At 42.0% G+C, this 20,716-nt stretch overlaps 1 protein-coding gene across 1 annotated transcript; it reads right to left on the bottom strand.

Annotated features, from left to right (window-relative positions):
• Positions 1-209: 209 nt before the first annotated feature.
• Positions 210-20,688, bottom strand: LOC112073926 (interleukin-17 receptor C). The gene is made up of 14 exons (XM_070440329.1): positions 20,485-20,688; positions 19,501-19,898; positions 15,125-15,293; positions 14,835-14,944; positions 14,516-14,627; positions 14,358-14,399; positions 12,587-12,711; positions 12,437-12,493; positions 11,889-11,955; positions 11,504-11,736; positions 11,230-11,283; positions 10,916-10,967; positions 10,562-10,667; positions 210-1,675 (listed from the first exon to the last, which is right to left on the bottom strand). The coding sequence occupies exons 2-14, from the start codon at positions 19,606-19,608 to the stop codon at positions 1,024-1,026; spliced, it is 1,887 nt and encodes a 628-aa protein (XP_070296430.1). The 5' UTR covers positions 19,609-19,898; positions 20,485-20,688; the 3' UTR covers positions 210-1,023.
• Positions 20,689-20,716: the final 28 nt, after the last annotated feature.

Raw genomic sequence — 20,716 nt, 5'->3', positions numbered from 1 at the left:
GTACTATTTTCCCCCTAGTGACAATATAAATTGTGATGAGAAATTCCTGTTTGTATCGAAATATATTTATTTTTCATCTTTGATGTTGAAAAAAGAATGCATTATTCAGTCCATGATAGAGATTATGTTTTGGTCAATAATTATTTAGGTCATTTACATAGGCTTTCCACATTTAATTTCTACACTAATGCATAAACAGATAAGGAGAATATAATAAAATATATCTTTATTGTCCACTGGTTAGAACAGGAATTTGTCTTCTGCCTTTCTCAACAACCACAGACACACACACACACACTATGAGAGGCAGCAGGTCAGCAGCAGGACAGCACCCCTGGATGGAGAGCAAATGTTGGGTGTAGAGTGCCTTGCTTAAGGGCACAATGACAGAAGATGTTACATGGGATCAGAGAGCAGCAGCCTTCCAGCTGCCAGTTCAGTTCCTTTTTTGTGTTGCCCGGCCCGGGGCTTAAAACCATGAACCTTCCAGCTGCTGGTCCGCCTCTCTAACCTCTAGGCTACTGCATATCATTCAGGTTTGTCCTATCTTGAGTTTTGATCCAGCATATATTCCAATAGGCCTTTCAGACATTTCTATCTACAAATCATGAATTAAGAGTAAAATAAAGAACAATTGTTAAATATTTCATGTAGCCTACATAATAGTTCACACATAGAAGTCCTTCCTGAAGGTGTAGGCCTACTGTAGGTTACACACTGTGTATTGGCTCAATAAAAGCCCTCATAACATCACCAAATACAATACAAGGCTTCTACATCCAACACATTGCATGTCCACTGTATTCAGTGTGAATGTAAAGTCTGGGGTTATTGTGGTGATGATGGGGGCCGGTATTGTCTTAGTGGTTGGGGTAGATTAGATCTCAGGGTGACTGTTCTGCTGTAATGGCATAGCCTGCTATCCAGTGACAACACACTTATGAGGCAGCTCCTTAATCAGTAACCCCCCTGAGTCTCTCCACAAAGGCATAAGTCCCCCAGACAGTCTCTGTGTAGCTTCCTTCAGACCCTATGTCCACCTATACCAGCCTCAGGCCCTGTGGGCCCCATGGCCAGCTCAGCAAGGAGCCCCTGGCTCTGGGAGGGCAGGTGGAACATGGGCAGCCCTTGGAACAGCTCTGGGAGACCCCTCTCACTGCTGGGGGGCTTGGCAGAATGGGCCTCAAAGTGCACCAGTAGGAAGCGCTCTCCAGCACAGCCCAGTTTGTGGTCTGCCTTGATGCAGCTCAGAGCGGCACTGAACACGTCTGCATACGGGGAGGACAAGCCCTGGAGAAGCCCCTTATCCTCCCCCTCCACCTCCTCACCCCCCTCCTCCTTCTCCACTCCCTGGACTATATTCTTTCCCTGTTGGCCCTGCTGGTCCCACTGTCGGACCCAGTCCTCTGTCCTCTCCCAGGCCGCCTGTGTCAGTACCAGTATTGCCCGGACCCCTTGACTGTCCAGGTGCTGCAGCTGGGAGTGCAGCCATGGCAGGGCCCCCAGAGAGCACAGCTCAGCCCGACTCCACAGGTCCACAGAGACACTGAAGCCCTGGGCACACAGAGAGGAACCGAGCTCACACACCAGCTCTGACACAGAGCCATCCACGTTCGGCGGGCTCAGCAGCACTATGTGTCCCCTGTTGGCTACTACAGAGGGAGGGATGGAGGGAGGGAGGAGGAAGAAAGAAGGAGATATAAGGAGGGAGGGAAGAAATGGAGGAAGGGAGAGGGGGAGACGGAAGGAAGAGGGAGGGCAGGAGGGGAGGAAGAGGGAGGGGGAGAACGAGGGAGGGAGGAGGAGAGAAGAGGAGACGGAAAGAAGAAAGAAGAGAATGAGGAAGGAGGAGGGAGGCAAAAGGGCATGGAGTTAGAAACATTCATTCATTGTTTTGTCAATGATTATTGCTAATGAATATGATCTCTTAATTTTCAGATTTATATTTGGAGTATGAAAACCTGCTTACGTCACACACTCCTCCTGTACCATTCCCATGCCCTCCTGTTGGAGAGACAGAAATGTGATGGAAACACACTGACATGGTTCTGTACACAGAGTCTCCGTGTCATTTTAAGTAAGAGTTGTTTGTCCTTTACAAAAGCCCTGGCCATTGTCCACCCCAAAATTTCCTAACTGTAATAACACCCACAAGTCAGTCAGAGACACATGAATGGAGCTATTGAGAGGAGGGAATCTGGGACATTGAGGAATACATGTAGATATGGAAGATCTTCATTCTCTTTCTCTAAATGTTTATATTTTTTTCAATCTGTCTCATCGCTGCAACTCCCCAACGGGCACGTGAGGCAAGGTCGAGTAATGCTCCTCTGAAACATAACCCACCTAACCACGCTTCCTAACACCCGCCACCTAACCCGGAAGCCAACCGCACTAATGTGTCAGAGGAAACACCATTCAACTGACGACTGAGGTCAGCCTGCACCAATGTGTCCAGAAAAACCATATCAACTGACGACTGAGGTCAGGCTCACCAATGTGTCAGAAAAACCTCATTCAACTTCGACATTGTCTGAAGGTAAACACTCTTGCAGCACATCAGTCACACAATTAGAGCACCTCATTCTCACAACTGAAACGGCGTCTTATACAAGATGACAACGACCGATCTCCAGAAGTGTATTCTCTACAGAACCACATCTCTCCAAGAGATATGCACGAACGTCTGCAAGGTCAGCCTGACCAAGTATACGAAGATACACTACTCTCTTCCTGTATCCTCCGTACATGCTCACCCTGCACCCCAGATGTCAGATAGAACACCCCGCAATTCAACTGACGACTGATTCCAGCTGAACCAATGTGTCAAGAAATAGTATAGATCCGTCCGAAAAATCCAAAACGTGGTATTGGAATAAGCTTTGCTCGTGGAGATGGGATTGGGCTAGAGTAACGAGCTTAAAAACTCCATCTTCGGATGCTTGATGAGCTTTGAAATAGACCAATGTACCTGTGATTCAGATTTTCGCCAAAAGTGTGTGAATGAAGGTTGACGGCGCATGTTTAATTTGTAGTTAGGAGAAAGCTCAAGGATGCCTCACTGTAGAAGAATATTCACTGCTGACCAAAGCGATGACCCCCTAAAGAACCGTGGGAGTTGTAACAGAAGCAAATCGCAGAAGGAGTGTGGTCGCTGCATTCCCTTTAAGTTATTTCAAATTTACATGTACGAAGTAGACACCCAGCATTTGACTTCCAAGATTCATATTGTTGAGTGAGAATCATCATCAACGCATCTTCTGCTTTGTGCTTTAGAGAGAGGGCATTGCAAGTTAAATTGCACATCTTGGATGATGAGTTGGCGGAGTGGAGAAGAGCAGGGAGAGAGAGGATGGAATAAATTAGAAGAAAAGAGATGAGGAAACCTCCTATTCATTTACTGACTTAGATTAGGACAGCCATCGGGACTGCTGAACACGCTGAACCAGTGAGCGGACGCAAACCTGCACGCACCGAAAATCTCCTCCCACTTGCACAGATGTCATCAACAACTAGTTCCACGTTGTGGCTCAAACGTTGAATTTCAGTGTGATTAAAACGGAGGTGGTCGCGCCCGAGTTGGGCGTGAACTGGACCAGCGTTCGCAGGCCTGCTTAGCAAAACGATGTACTCGCTCACAATTCACTGCACACATCCGTGCCTCATATCCTCCCCCGTCCCTGGGCGCCACATGTTAAGAATTATGCCTACTGTGCATTAGTTGGACGACTGTTCGTTGAATTTAAATAATTGCTGCCTAATGCTAGCTCTATTTTTATTCCATTAGCTTATTGTATTTTCTGTCTGTATGTGCGGTTGTTGAGAGGGAACCTGCCGAAGTAAGCATGTCATTGTGAGGCTGATGTTACCATGTGTATCCGTTTGCTTATGACGAATAGGCACTTGCCGGCTGCCCGGTTGAACTAATGATGATGCGCTGTCTGTATTTCCATTCCTGGACCCAGTGAACATTTGTGGTGAGAACAAAGCTGTTTGTATCCTGCTAGTCATTTTCCCAATGATTAATCTTTAATGATAGTTGACTGTAACTGCTGGAAAAATGCAAGTAGTCTGTAGTCAATGAGTCCATGGGTAAATATTTTCTTAAGCTGGACATTTTTAAAACTGCGGCAGTGTGGGGTGTAATTTTAAATTAAGGCTTGTAAGTAAGAGCATTTCAGGATGAGTAAGTCTCTACTACAGCGCTGTTGTTATTCCAGCCGCAGGTGTGACAAATACGAATTTAGATATTTATATAGTTGTATGTTTATTTTGAGTAGAACATGGATAGCACCGGGAGTGCCGCGATCGAAAAGAAGGTATGAGATAATAGAGGTGTCGTTTGGGACCGCCAGCGCCTGCGACGTATTTATGTAGGAAGGAGAACATTTAGACAGCTTCTGCTAATTAGTGATTGTCTTGAGTTGAAACTTGGCCCTTGAAGGATGTATGAGCAGCCTAATTGTCTTGTTGTATAACATAATTCGTTTAGTTGAAAAGAGTGTGTTTACATAGCCTGGAGCTCAAATAATGTTTCTTATGTAAGCATGGAAAAAACGGTTTGGCCTGATGCTCTTGGTCCCACTTCTACAGTCGCAGTGGACTGTGCATTCAAATGGTCTACTTCAGTAACACCGTACAGCTTTGGGCATTGATTGGCATAATGTCAGGGGTTTTAGGCTGAGGCCTGAAAGCCCATAACCAGGCATGTGCACAGGATAAAGCGCGGTCGTAGGGGGCTTCGTGAGCACCTTGCCTTTTGCCGCGTCCTAATTGAAAAGAAAAGAGTGCTCTTTGAAACTGAATTAGGGCAAAACTGTTATCTTATTGTTTAGTTCTCAATCTCTCGTTGTAACGTGTGTAAGATGCAGTTTGAATTGCGCCTATCAAACTAAGATCAGTTTCTGCAAAACGTTATTCCATCGTTGGAAAAAAAGTCCCCTCGCTCCTCGCCTTCTTCCACCACAAGCACAGCAACGTTGGCGCGCGAGACGAGCTGAGCGAACATTCAAATCAAAAGCTTTGATTGTTCAACGATGCGGCCCGAATACAACAGGTTGTAGACATTTACGGTGAATTTGAAGTGAAATGCTTACTGTTTACAGACGTTGCGATGCCTTGGTACGAACAGAGAATGCCGGGCTTAACAACAGTGCAGTTCAAGCAGTAGTTCAAGAAGAGTTAAAAAAATGTTTACCAAAATATAAAACTAAAGTAAGAAATGATATAAAAGTAGTAAACACGAATATATATAAGCGAATAACAATAAAGAGGCTATATATACAGGGGGTCTACTGCGTTTGTTATAGAGTCAGGTGCGGGGGGTACAGGGGTGAGGTGAGAGGTTTGAAGTGACGATGCAAGATAATAAACAGCGGGGAGAGAGTAGCAGTGGAGCGGAGGTGTAGGGTCGCCTGACTGTTTTGTCTCTCACAGTTGGGGACAGGGGAAAGGCGGGCAACTGCAGTTTGACTGTTTGTTGTCAGTAAATACTATAGTAGTTAGGCTATTGATTAATAATGCGTTCAGCAGGTCTTGTTATTGTGGCGTTGGGGTTTTAAAAGAAAAGCGCTTTGGATGGAGCGGTTTTGGTCCCAGACTTGGCTCGGCAGGGGCGGGTTGAGTGTGAAATGAATAACACCGAGGATTAGGTTATGCTTTGAATTTAGAATGTTTGGTCTGACAGTCAGGGACCAGAAGGTGGGCAATTGGCAGGTTTGACTGTGTGTGTCAGTTGAAATACTATAGTTAGTTAGCCCTGTTTGTGACAGCATAGGCCTAGCTAACTCGGCTGTTTACCCTACATTTGTAGCGAATGATCAGCTGATATAGGCCTAGACCCCGAGTAACTGTGCTGTTCTTAGCAAAGAAGTAGGCCTAGGTGCTTTTTTCTAACTTCCCTTTATCGATCGTGTGTGGTTTCCAGCTTTCTTAGGTGGGGTTTGGTTGGTTTTTCGGTTGCCCAGTTTGTTGCAGCAAGAACGAGAAAAAAAAAAAAAACAAGAGTGAGGCATGAGGGAGCATTGGCTACTATGGGAGCGGGGCCTGCGCCATAACCTGATATAAATGCCTTTGGGATGGGTTGCTGTATCTCTTTCTCTGTGGTTATTGTGCAGTTCAGGGTTGGGTAAACATACAGATGTGAAACAGGATTGAGAGACCTAGGCGATAGAGGTCAGGTATATTTCGATTATATATGAATCAACGTATATTTATAACCTCTCTTTAATAGGCGGATATAATTATGAGTGATTGCAGGTGAGAATACCTTAGGTTAGAGTTTGCTTTTTGTATTTTTCTCCTCAAAACGCAGAGACTTCTACCTGCGTAATGTCGTGTGTTGATATTTCAGGTTGTCCGTGGCGGTGTGAAAGTAGGGTTAATGCATTGATTCAAGTCAAATAATTTCATTTGGAAAAGGCCAGCCCAAGTCTGTATTCTATTGGTAGTTGCAAGCTACCACGCCGGTCGGCTTGCCAGCTTGGGCAGGCTGTAGGTGGACCGGACCTGTTGCCGTTGCATTGGTCGCCTGCCAGAATCGAATCACGCTGTTGGTAGTTTAAAGTATATGAACAAAAATATGTGCAAATCAAATTCAGAAATGTATTGTATTATAGCCCTTCGGCTACATCAGGCTGAATGCTACAGGCGTGCTGCGGCTAGCAGGAAACCCAGCCTAAAACCCCCAAACAGGCAATCAAGGGCAGGGTGTAGATGTAGGAAAGCGACGGGTTGGCCTAGGAGAAGAACTCCGCCGGTTTAAGAGAAGGCCAGAGAACCTAATATAAAACGCCAAACATTTGCATACAATTTTTTAACCATTTTTATTTTTAACCATTTTAACCATTTTTTACTGAGTTACAGTTCATAATAGAAAAAATTCAGTCAATGAAATAAGTTCATTGCTGCCCTAATCATTGGAATTTCACAATACTGGCAGGGCGCCAGCCGATGGGTGCGGCCTGGGAGGGATAGGACATTCCCTGGCAGTCAGCATGTGCCAATTGGCACGCGTCCCTGCAACTACTTGAGAGCATCTATAGCAGTGTTGTGGTGAGCAAAACTGCACATTTTAGCATTGGCCCTTTTATTGTCCCCGACAAAGGTTTTGTGTAAAGGATCATACGTGTTGTATCAGCTTCTTGAATGCGAACAGCCTGCTCAGGGTGGATGGATTATCTTGGCAAAGGGAGAAAGCTCACTAGCAGGGATGTAAACAAGAAGTTTTGTTTGCACATAATAAAGAGAGAAATGTAGCTTGTCGCTGCGCATTATGGAACATTTTGGATCTTTATTTCGTGCTCATGAAACAGTTGCATTTGTTGCAGTTATGTTATACTTTGGCATTGCCAGCTTTGAACAAACGAGTTATGAGTCGATTTCAAACGAATCCCTTGCTTGTTATGGGTTGTGAAAAATCGTGTAGCAGAAACGATGGGGTGGTGTGGTGGATTAATGGTGGTGTGAAGATGATGAATTTGCAGGTTTTACTATTAACCCGTGTACCACGGTCCATATTCGCATTCCATTTTTTCATGTCATTCAGGAGCAAGGCCAACATTCGCAAGTTTAGTGTGAACAATGGCGACTCTAGGAGAGAAGGAAACAACACAAGTCCCAGATTACTTATGGATCATCTGATTATTAACCCCATGGTGGCGGGACCAGTTGTGGACTGAGGGAGGCTCCCCATTCATATTTCAGGGTGGGTGCGCTTGAAGCTTCTTTACAATGTGTAGGCGCTTGCGCAACCATCATGATTCATGTCAGAGCGCGCAATGATCGCCTGCAGGTCGTATGGCTGATATATAGTCTTTTCGGATGCTGTTTCTTGAAACGCGACTGTTTGCAGGTTGCATTGCGGGAAGCACAAGTTATTGTAGAAGAAAGATATTCCTTTGTCATAACAAGCTTCACAGAAACTCTTCGTGTCACAGTGTTTTAAACTCAGTATTTGACAAACACTTCATTTTTTTGTTTGAGATTTAAAAGGGAAATGAGTTGAAGATAGTGTGTGGTGTGTGTGGGCAGATCATTTTAATTACTTGGATGGAAATTGGTAGCCTATTTACCATAAATGCCGAGTACCGAAGTACTTAATACTTGTGATACAGTTTATTAATATAAATAATATATTCGGATGAGGTGACATAGTTAACATAAAAGGGAATTGGAAAAGTAATTAAAGTAACATATGGTATGTAGTTAAATGAAGCAATTGACAAACTAGAGCAACGGCTGTTATTGTTTCAATGCAAATAAAGACACGATGTATAAAATACAAAAAATTCGAGTCGTTGTGCTGCATATGAAATTAACAAGTTGTTTGTCAAAGGACACTCCCACCTAGGGCTACTTAACTACTGCAGCTGCGACGTTAATTAATTAAATTGTGATTATGCACATGATATAAAAAAGAGGCCTACATTTAATTGCTCAGATCCTTCCAATCTCCTTGAGATGAAGGTGAATGTCTTCGTTTTTCGCCGTGGCCTCTACTTGGTGCACTGTCCAGACCTCGGCTTTATGAATGAGAGCTAGGTGAAAACCCCCCGGGCGGTCCATTCCATCCCACAATCTCTACAGGGCGGAGCTGCAACAGCAACTCCCTATTCTTCTGGCGACTAGGACGGAGAGAGTACTTTTTCATTCGGGCTAGACAAACTCCAGATCAAAAAAATTCCGCTCCAGTCCTCCTCCGCGAACAGCAAGCTCCTGGAGCGCGCGTCCGCTCCAAACCAACGGGTCAAACAGGGCGTTTTACAGACTTCAGGCTCACCGCCACGCGCCTTCATACAAGGTTATATTTAAAGTCAGGTCTGACGTTGACAATCAATCGGTTCTGAAACAGCCGCTACGCTAAACCCCAAGATGGGTGATTCCATGGAGTGAAATAGGGAAGAAAGAGGAAAGGGAAAGAGGTCCGGGCCGGGCGCGAAGAAGAGAGAGCCAGCGATCTCGTTGGACCCTGACGGTCCCCTGCTGAGGGGAAGTGTCTGTCTAGAAAGAATGGCTCGGAGCCGAGCAGCAATTGAGCAATGTAGCACAGCAGGCAGGAAGAATAGGTAACCGAAAACATGGTTGGACGAATTCGGGGAAATGAAAGTGTTAGATAGAGTAGAAACAGCATGTTGCCAAAATTAATTTGTTTGTAGCATCTTGCCAAAGAGCTTGTACGGTTGACTGTATTCCCATTTCTGTTATTACTCGGTTTGAATTGGTTTTGGCGTTGTTAACGTTCGGTTATTTTATTTATAATTGGTGTTTGTATTTATAATTTGTATAGTTGTTATAAACGAGAGCTTGTTTTAAAATCGACGTGTTTGTAAAATTCCCCTTGTTCTTAGTATAATTTATTACATTGTTTCGATGAGAAGCAGAAAGTAGAGCAAAACGATGCGAAACTGAACAAATATCCTTGTCCTTTTAATTTATATTTGCAAGCGCATAAAACATGTTTTGTATATACTGTTGTTTGAGTCCACACATTCATCCTCTCGTTCTGAAAAAGCGGCCCTCTCATTGGTACAACTGGTTTTTTTAAAAGTTTTTGGATAATTAAAATACAATATGAGGCAACCAGATCACGGATTGTTGTGCGAAGGAGAAGTGCTCCAAATGATTGTGATATTTGTATTAAAAAAGTTGAGAAGAATTAAAGTTACATGTTGATTTGGCTTTGCGTGTATAGCCGCTAAATGTGGAGTGGTAATGGGTAATAAATTTCATCCGGCGCTGGTCCTGTCTGACGTGGCGCGGGCGTAGAAAGAATCTAGTGCGCAAAGGTGGTCAGTTCTGCACCCATGTGCTCAGAAGAAATGCCTGCCAACATCCTGCACCGACTTGTTTTTCATCTCTGCATCACACAGAGTCAGTGAGATACTACAGCACCCAAAATGACACCGCTTTGTTTACCAGCAGCTGAGGTCATAATGGACCGCAATGCACCAAGTTACTAGAAGATTATACTAGTAACACAGGTGTCATATGACGGATGCCTAAAGAGACAATTTTACAGATAAAGATCTTACCCAACTAATTAGTTATTCCCAAGAAACACAGTTCAACTGACGATCAAGGTCAGTCTGCACCAATGTGTCAGAAGAAACACAGTTCAACTGACGATCAAGGTCAGCCTGCAGGAGCTACAAGGAGTCGCTAGAGCGTGATGAGCAAAGTAAAACCCCCGTGGTCAAACCCTCCCCTAACAACACTGGGCCAATTGTGCGCTGTCCTATGGGACTCCCAATCAAGGCTGGTTGTGATGCAGCCCGGGATCAAACCCTGGTCTGTAGTGACACCTCTAAGCACAGCGATGCAGTGCCTCAGACCGCTGCTCTTGCTCGACATGTTGATCTCCTTTAAAACTACTCCTCTCTCTCTATTAAGACTGATTTGGTGGGAGGCAGAGAGCACATCTGTGGTGAGAAGAGCCTAGCACTCACTTCACCACAGTGTAACACAACACAAACCTAACACAAGTTTAACACTTTTGGACTCTTTTTGTCTCTACACACAGTGCCTTTGCATGTGTGTAGTTGGGGAGAAGGACCAGAGTGACTCACGTTTCAGTTTACCATGCAGGAAATATAGACAAATTGCTGCTAGGACAGCCAGCATCAGGGAGAGCAGGACCAACAGACTCCAGCGCCAGTGCCACCAACTGGCTGAGAGGGAGAAGTAAAGACATGATTATTTTCCAATCCTCCTAGAATTTCTTACCAGCTTCCCTACTGTGAACATGTATTTTATTGAGTATACAAATAAATACTTTATTGATGATACAGATTCGAACATAACAGCCATCTTTTTAAACACCAAAAATCTGTGGCCAGGAAATCTAACTTGTATTAGTTCCAGTAGGATCCATATCAACTTTGATAATGATACCTCAGCCCTCTCCTAAAATACTCACAGTCAATGGGACAGAAGGGGCCAAGCTCACTGTTCTTCCCGTTTACCTTAACCTGGAGGGACGGAGACCCCTCCCCCCCCACACACACACACACACACACACACACACAACACACACACCACACACACAACACAACACACACACACCCACACACACACACACACAACACACACACCCACACACACACACACACACACACACACACACACACACACACACACACACTTAACATAAGATGAGCTCTCATCATGATACGACAGGATCCCAGTTCAATACTGGGGAACAACGAGAGTCAACCTGTAGAAGTGTCTTACCATCACACAGAGATCAAGGCCAAGTACGACATCCTCAAACACACCGGGCATCAGCTAAAACATAAAACAAATGTATCAATCATTCAATCAAAATATGTCTTATTCATATCTCACCAGACCATAAAAAAGCCACAAGTAAAAAAAAAAAAAAAACAATTGCTACAAATGATGACAGTAACGTTATATCCCAACAATGAAAAGGTCACTTAAGACGTACCAATAAAAAGCAGAAAAAATTATCAAAAGCATCAATCAAATGGTTGGATATATGTACCCAGTGTCCCCTGCTGTTTTCCCTCCATATGTCATCTGACAGACGCTGCCTAAAGGCAACCAGCTCTGTGCACCTGTCCATGTCCAAGCCTTTCTCTTTCTGACAGGGCCACACTTCTGCCTCCACCCTACAGGGGGCAGTCAGGTTCCAGGATAGCATGGCACCACCATTGTTCATTTGGCCCTGCACCACAGATACTGACACATTCTCCCATACATTCCTCTGCAACAGCTCTGGTGGAGAGACATAAAGGTTTAATATACCATACTCTATAGTGGAGTTATAGATGCAATGGGAATGGGAATGAACTTCATGGCCCACATTCTTTACTGTCATAGTGTAACACAGGCGTAACAAGAAGGAGGCTGCATGGTTCTTCTCTTACCGGTGTGGTTTCTAAAGGGACAGCTAATGGATCGATGAGACCTCTCGTCTCCTTTATTCCACCACACCTGAAACACACACACACACACAACCAATTAGCACACCTGAAACACACACCCCTATTAACACACACTGATTAATACCCACCTGAAACACAGACACAATTAACACACACCTGAAACACACACACACCGATTACTAAAAAACACACACAGAAACAGAGAGCAACACAAAAGGGATAACCTTGTCTCTTACACTGAGTTGGATGTGTCTAGTAACAGCACTACTGACAAAAGTACTGTAGGCCTAATCCAGATTGAGATTCTGAGTGGCGCAGTGGTCTAAGGCACTGCATCTCAGTGCAAGAGGTGTCACTACAGTCCCTAGTTCAAATCCAGGCTGTGATTGGGAGTGCCATAAAGTGGTGCACAATTGACCCAGCGTCGTCTGGGTTTGCCTGGGGTAGGCTGTCATTGTAAATAAGAATTTGTTCTTAACTGACTTGCCTAGTTCAATTTTAAAAATGGTAAGGGGAAATAAAATCAGTACCTGGAAGCACATGCAGGGGGTGACAGAGTGCAGTGGAACTGTACTCTCCTTACAGGTCTGTAAGACAACAAGCAACATGCTATCACTGGGAAGGGTGAAAGTCTGAAAAAATCGTTGCATATTAACTGAGTTTAAATGAACAACACGGACCCTGCACACTCCGTTATCTTCATGTTGTAGGCACATTTCCAGTGGGTAGGGGCTGTCATCAGCCGTGTTGACTTGCAGCCTCACCTCATGACTTTCCTGATCAATCAGAGTGCTGAAACTGGGGACTGACAGACACACTGGCCAATTACAGAGCAGAAAAATGTCTCTTTCTCTCTTCAAATAAACCAGAATCATTATGGAAAAACAGAACAAATGGCCACGGACAAACTATTCAAAACTGTTCAACTACTTTAATTATGCACTAACCCTAACTCTAGTCTTAACCCTTACTCTAACTCTAATCCTTGGTATAGCCCTAGACAAGAGGTTGCATTTCAACAGGGAGGCAATCGATAATCAAATTAGCATAATACAAAAATCCCCATAAAAATATGTCAGTTTTTGCATTGGATGCATCACAATTCACCGCATCCGCCTATGTCGCACTTACACATCTGCGGTGAAAGGTAACAGATCATAGGAGGTGTTTGTCAGACCATGAGACATCCCGAAAATCGGTCTTCTCAGAAAATCGTCTGTAGCGTCCAAACTATTATGACCCCTCTGTGGAAAGATGAGACTCTCACGAACACGATGGTGTTCTCCGTTTTGCTCTACATCCCCAAAAATCGTCTGAAGGGGACTGAAGGGGTCTGAAGTCAGTACAGCCGATCTGTAGCGTCCGAACAGTGTGGGCTACACACTAATTTGACTCCACTATGCAAAGGTGAGACTCTCATGAACACGTACATGTCGGTTTTGTCACAAGACTCATTTGAAGGTCCCCCAGTACCAAAAATATTAGCACCCTTGCACTTTTTGAACATAATGCACCATAATGCACCACAATATAAAAATCACAAATTCAACCAGTTTGAATAGGGAAAAGGACTCATTCTCCTGTTTTGTATCGCTGTGTGTACCGCAATGAGTCAATACTTATTTTCCACCATAATTAGCAAATAAATTCATTAAAAATCCTACAATGTGATTTTCTGGAWTTTTTTTTCTCATTTTGTCTGTCATAGTTGAAGTGTACCTATGATGAAAATTACAGGCCTCTCTCATTTTTTTAAGTGGGAGAACTTGCACAATTGGTGGCTGACTAAATACCTTTTTGCCCCACTGTATATATATATATATATATATATATATATATATATATATATCCTGATCTTTCTTATATCTCTCAGATATAGAACACACACTTCAGAAAAAACTTCCTTTTGAATATTTTGGGGGGTCTATGTGTTCCATGTAGTGAATCTGTTATTCAATCCGTTTGTAAGGGCTAGTAGCAGGAAGGCCAAAAATCTTTTTTCATCAAATTATTTTGTAATATATAAAAAATATATATACTTCAAGGGGTCTTACAATTCTAAATCAAATAGCTAAATGATCCTTGGTATGACCTTCTTAAAATAATTCCATATAGCTTAGTAGAACCCCCCTCCCCCGGCTTAGGCAGGGCTTAAACTCATGGGTTAATCATCTATAGAGGACGATCCATTAAAGTTAGACCAATATTAAAGTAAGACCAATATATCTGCACACAGGACTCAGGAGATGTAATAACCATAGAATTAGAATGAGTAGAATAGAAATGGAACCCGATTGAATGCTGTACAGTGCTTTCTGATTTTACTTCTTGCTTTACTCCTATGGTTACACTCCTGACTAGATACCCATTCTAGTAATTCTATTTATATGTTAATAACAACATAGGAACCATAGAAACAAACAAATGTAGAACATAGAGCATGTAACTCACCGTCACACTCTTCTACAACCCCCTGTGCAGCAGATGAGCACACTAAGGGAAGATAGGACAAATAATTATCAGATCTCAGAGGATCAATTACTAATAAATATGTATTGACAGTCAAAGCAATTACATAAAATGTTAGATCACTATGGGAAATGCAATACCTTCATCCACTGAGGGAAGCACCACTTTAGAGTGGTTGGAACAAACATACACAGTCACCTGACTGTTGAAGGACACTGCATTATCTTTAAGCAGCAGTGACAGCCATGCCTGCTGGGTGTATATGAACATAGAAATGAATCACAAAACACACACACACATGCACCTACGCATGGACACACACAGACGCACACACGCACACACACACACACACACACACACACACACACACACACACACACACACACATACGTATGCACACATACACATGCTAGCATGCACACACGCACACACACACACACACACACATATGGAATGTACCTTGGATGTAGCTTGCCCATCCAGAGCAGCAAGGATCACTGTGAACTCCAGAATCTTGCAAATGTCCATTTCTAGCTCTGGTACGTTGTAACATACATTCACATATGATGCTGAAACACAGAGAACCCAGTAGGCTGCAGGAGTGAGGATAGCATGACTTACTGACACAAGATGAGAGTATTTTAAATAAACCATGCTTTACAAGCTAATACGGGTGCACTCTACCAAACTGTTGTCTTTTTCAATTTTAACAGCAGCATAAAAAATGGGGTTTAGAGGGTTCACACAACCTGTCTGGTGGTTTCTGAGCTGGATGTCAAGGTGAATGTGTAGGCAGGGTCCGCATGCTGTGCCCTGTCTGCAGCACAGCACTGGCTGCACCTCCAGACCCATGTCATCGACAGGACACTTTGGGATCAGAACCACAGCACCTGCCTTCACTGTGCAGTTAGAGAGACCCTGATGAGAAACAAGGTAAACAGTCACTACACAACTACCGTTGTTGTATGCAGTATTATACTCTATTCATCCATACATACACAGTAACTACATACCTACCGATAAGTACCCTACTGTGTTCAACCCAGTGACGTGCAGTCAGGGTAGGCAAGTTAGCCAGTGCCTATCCTGTGATAATCGAATCAAAATAACTGTTGTGAAAATCCAAATAATAAATATAATAAAAAATACATTTTCACAACAACAAACAAATATCTAATGTTTTCTCTCAATGATTCTGGTGGTTTGTACGCTGAAAATACCAACATTTGCGAAAACTGCATAAGAAACACTCAGGAGAGGTGACAGGGTATGCATCACTGATTGCCAGATGCAGTGCCTACCTTCCCCTTCATTGAAACACATTCAAATCATATTCCTGACTCTTTTCACTGTTGATGGAAAGAGCAAGCACTGTAAATTACCTATGGTGCTAGCTACATTCATTCATTTGAGCAAATTTCATAGTTTGCACATGCGTATTGCCTTAAAAATGTTTTTGTATATCAGAGATAGTCACCTCTTCCTCTCTGTGGATATGCAGTGCTTATGGTTGTGTTTACATAGTTTGCCACTGTCATTAATGAAGTTAACTTGCTAGCATACACAACAACCTGACAAAATTGATATCATCCAGAAGGATAGAATAATGGATTTAATTTACAAGCCTTAAAGCCTTTTCCTTTGCAATTAGCAGGTCATTGTTGAACGAACATGAGAAAAACTGGTTTATTACAAATGTGTAAAACATATGTAACTTGCTCCATCATTATCAGTCGCATGGACCACAACATACATTTAACTTTTTAGGCATAGGGGGCAGCATTTTCACTTTGGATGAATAGCGTGCCCAAATTGAACTGTCTCCTACTCTGTCCCAGATGCTAATATATGCATATTATTATTACTATTGGATAGAAAACACTCTGAAGTTTCTAAAACTGTTTGAATTATGTCTGTGAGTATAACAAAACCCATATGGCAGGCAAAAACCTGAGAAAAAATACAAACMGGAAGTGGAAATTCTGAGGCTGGTTGATTTTCAACCAAGATCCTATTGAAATCACAGCGAGATATGGATGAGTTTGCACTTCCTGCGGCTTCCACTAGATGTCAACAGTCTGTAGAACCTTGTCTGATGCCTCTACTGGCATGAGAGGGGAATTAGTCAGGTCTGCCATGACTGGTCTGCCACGCAACTATGACTGAGGAGCAGACTGTTTACTCTGGTCACCTCTGTGCACCTTTCATCCAAGCTACTCAATACTGCCCCTGCAGCCATAAGAAGTTAATGCAAGGAGTCTACAGTTGGGTAGGGAGCACCCCCCACCCGTGCCCATCCAATAGGGGTCATTTTGGACGTTTTCTTTTTTTAATTGTTAAAAAACAACGGAGTCCCACTTCTCCCTCATCATACATGACAAATAGACCATCTAGGTTGATTCATGGCTTAACATAGTGATATATATCATTTGGGCAGTATAAATGCCATTTGGACATGGTTCACTGACTTTTAGGTTTGGAAACCGACTTCCTATGATGGTACACGGCAAATGGACATAACATCCTGATTTGGCACATTCAATACTTTCATGTTGCATTTGGACATTTCTTATGGCATTTGGCAATGGTTCACTGACTTTTGACTTGGACTTTGAAATCCTATGAAATCATATTGCAATTGGACAAAACATATGCTTTATGGACAAGTAAAAAAAATATGACAATAAAATATTATGAAAGTATGTTCATACAGTTCCTATACATGTATAATTGACAAAAAAAATCGAAAGAATTTCCCAAAAAATAATATTTGTTTTATATATCAACTCATACACCCTGTACCATGGAATCGGTACATCAAAAATCTCTTCCCAACTATTTTGCAATCTGTATGGCACAGTTGTCAACATCCTGGTCCTCAAATGAAACTGGTATACTTTCTTATTTATGCTATTTTTATTCCTCCGCGAGTTTTGATCCTTTATATTGGGCAGACAGACCAGTTCCCTACCTCCTCCCGCTGCCACGTGCCTCCTCCATTTTTGGGGTAATACTGTATTCAGTTGGTTGTACTCTTGGATTGAGCAGACCTTCCCATACAATTCTGAACTCCATGAAAGACATAACTCTACCATTACAATTTCCAATATAATTTAAGAACAAAATACCCTTTTCAAACATCTTTCCCATAAATACAGTTATTTTATCAACCAGCATATTTCAGTTCAGCCATAATATTTGTTCTCTCTTTTCAGGGGGATGAAATTGAAATTGTAGCCAGCTCTGCAATGCTTTTTTGAAAAAGTGAGATACTTTGAAAAAAGTATAATTTTCAATTAATCGAAAATGAGACATGGCAATCCGCACAAAGGCAAAATGGCAATTTTTAAACAATGGATGAGCTTTTCTTAATAATCTGCTAGAAAACCATTTAGGGTTCAACTAAAACTTTTGAATAAGTGAAGCTTTTAGAGAGAGGTTTAGTGCTTTTCTATTTAATAATTTCAACCCACCCAATTCATATTCATTATATAGATAGGCACACTTTATTTTGTCTGGTTTAGCGTTCCAGATAAAATAAAATATTTTTTGCTCATATGATTTGAAAAAATGTATCATCAGGAGTAGGCAGCGCCATAAGTAAGTGAATAAACTGAAATATGACTAAGGAGTTAATCAGGGCAATTTTTCCATAAATAGACAGATATTTACCTCTCCATGTTTTCTATTGAAATTCATTGTGGAGAGCTCATTTATATATTTTGTGATATGAATACCAAGTATGTCTACTTCACCATCAGCCCATTTTATAGGTAAACTGCAGGGTAATGTAAAAGTTGTATTTTTTAAAGATCCAATATGTAATATTGTACACATCATAATTAGGTTTTAGTCCAGAGAGTCCAGAAAAGTTATCTTCAATGAGACATTGCAGGGATCTAGCTTGCGGACTTAATATAAAACTTGAGTCATCGGCATACATGGAAAACTTTGTTGTTAAGCCTTGGATTTCTAATCCTCTAATGTTGTGATTGGATCTGATTTTAATAGCTAGCATTTCGATGGCCAAAACAAATAGATATTGTGACAGCAGACACCCTTGTTTAACTCCTATTGACAATTGAAAACTCTCTGAGAAGTAGCCACTATTTACTATTTTACACCTAGGGTTGCTATACATTACTTTTACACATTTTATAAGAGAATCACCGAAATGTTTAAAATTCAGGCATTTATAAGTAAATTCCAGTCTTTCGTTATCAAGGCCTTTTCAAAATACGCTATAAATACCAGGCCTGGCCTCTTAGATGTTTCATGATGTTCTATTATTTCTAGTAGTTGTCGTATATTATCTCCAATGTATCATTCATGTAAAAAACCTGTATGATCAGGATGAACAATACCTGGTAAAACCTTTTTAATTCTGAGTACTATGCATTTTGCTAGTATTTTTGCATCACAACATTGAAGTGTAAGAGACCTCCAGTTTTTTAGATAGACTGGATCTTTATATTTGCCATCTGGGTCTTGTTTTAATAATAGTGAAATCAGACCTTCCTGCTGAGTACATGATAGACCACCATTTATATACGAGTAGTTAAAACAAGCTAACAATGGAACAATCTAACAACTAAACAAAAGGATTAGGGTTAGTGGTTAGAGAATTAGGTCAGTAACCGAAAGGTTGCTGGATCGAATCCCTGAGCTGACAAGGTAAATTTCTGTCATTCTGCCCTGAACAATGCAGTTAACCCCCTGTTAACCCATCATTGTAAATAAGAATTTGTTCTTAACTGAATTGCCTAGTTAAATAAAGATTAAAAAATAAAATAATGTAGTATATTGATATACCTCTATTGGTATCCCATCAAGCCCTGGGGATTTTCCAGACTGAAAGGATTTAATAGCCTCAAAAAGTTATTCCTCTGTAATTTGGCCTTTGCACGGATCTTTCCGTACATTTGTTAATTTTCATAAATGTTTATTATTTGGAAAGAATTCAACGTTTTTTTCTTTTGAGGCACACTTTCTCTGTTCCGTTCCCATCTCTGTCTTTCCTCTCACTCATTTCTGTGTCAGACATCTTAACTCTCTCCCTCTCTCTCTTTCTCTCACACACACCTTGATTGTTGACCTCTCGTTATCATGATCATTAGTTTATTACCTTTGAGCAGGTGAAGTGTTCACTCTTATAGTCAAGCATTTCCAACTCCAAAGCTGAAGCGAAAATCTGGATCAAGAGAAGGATTGCAAGCGACCACCACAAAAACATTGCTTTCACAATTTTCCTCAAATTTTACACATTCAGAGGTTTGTACCACTTGGATCCTCAAGCACTTGTTTTCTTCATCTGTGATTATCAACTGTTGTCAGATATGTCCACACACAACCCCATCAGCACGCCTCTGTGTTTCTGCCGACACATGGAAAACAAGTTGAGCAAGTCCTAAAATCAAGTTGAGCAAGTCCTATTTCCTGGCATTGAGCTTTGTTAGAAGTCTAGACTGATGCCAACTTCCTGATGTCAGACACCAGCCTGTGTTGAAGAATTGAGGGGATTACCTGAGGGAAACAGAGAGAACAAAGTGCTGCCTGTAAACTAAGATTAGATAGACATTTGTGACATGCCTTGCTCAAATTCAACTGGTACAGTAAAAATGAATGACAGCCTAGCCATGATAGAATGAGAGAATAGCCTACAGTTGTGTCAAGTTGGCTGGATGTCCTTTGGGTGGTGGACCATCCTTGATACACACAGGAAACGTATGAGCGTGAAAAACCCAACAGTGTTAGAGTTCTTGACACAAACCGGTGCACCTGGCACCTACTACCATACCACATTCAAAGGCACCTCAATCTTTTGTCTTGCACATTCACCCTCTGAATGGCACACATACATAACCCATGTCTCAATTGTCTCAAGGCTTAAAATATTTCTTTAACATGTCGTCTCCCCTTCATCTACACTTATTGTAGTGGATTTAACAAGTGACATCGATAAGGGATCATAGCTTTCACCTGGATTTACCTGGTCAGTCTATGTCATGAAAAGAGCAGGTTTTCTTAATGTTTGGTACACTCAGTGTCTATCATATGTAGTATGTTATTCTAATCAGCGGTTACATGAGCATACATGTGTAATACTTACAGCATAGATATTTTATCTTCACATCCATCTGCCAGAGTATATCACATTCCTTGATTGAAAAAGCTACAAATCTACACAGTAAGGGAATACCGTGATTATGTATCCTGTGAAATCCAACAGTTTCATTGTTAGTGTGCTCTGTCAATGCCAGGTAACTGGTATTTGGTAGGTTGAGTCATGTGGTGATTGTCTCTCAACCATGGCATGATCCCTCCCCTCCCCCCCCCCCCCC

Source organism: Salvelinus sp. IW2-2015, unplaced genomic scaffold (assembly GCF_002910315.2).
Source record: "Salvelinus sp. IW2-2015 unplaced genomic scaffold, ASM291031v2 Un_scaffold2426, whole genome shotgun sequence".
NCBI lineage: Eukaryota > Metazoa > Chordata > Actinopteri > Salmoniformes > Salmonidae > Salvelinus > Salvelinus sp. IW2-2015.
The sequence above is the reverse complement of the archived record's forward strand: the minus strand, read 5'-3'. Positions and strand labels throughout refer to the sequence as shown.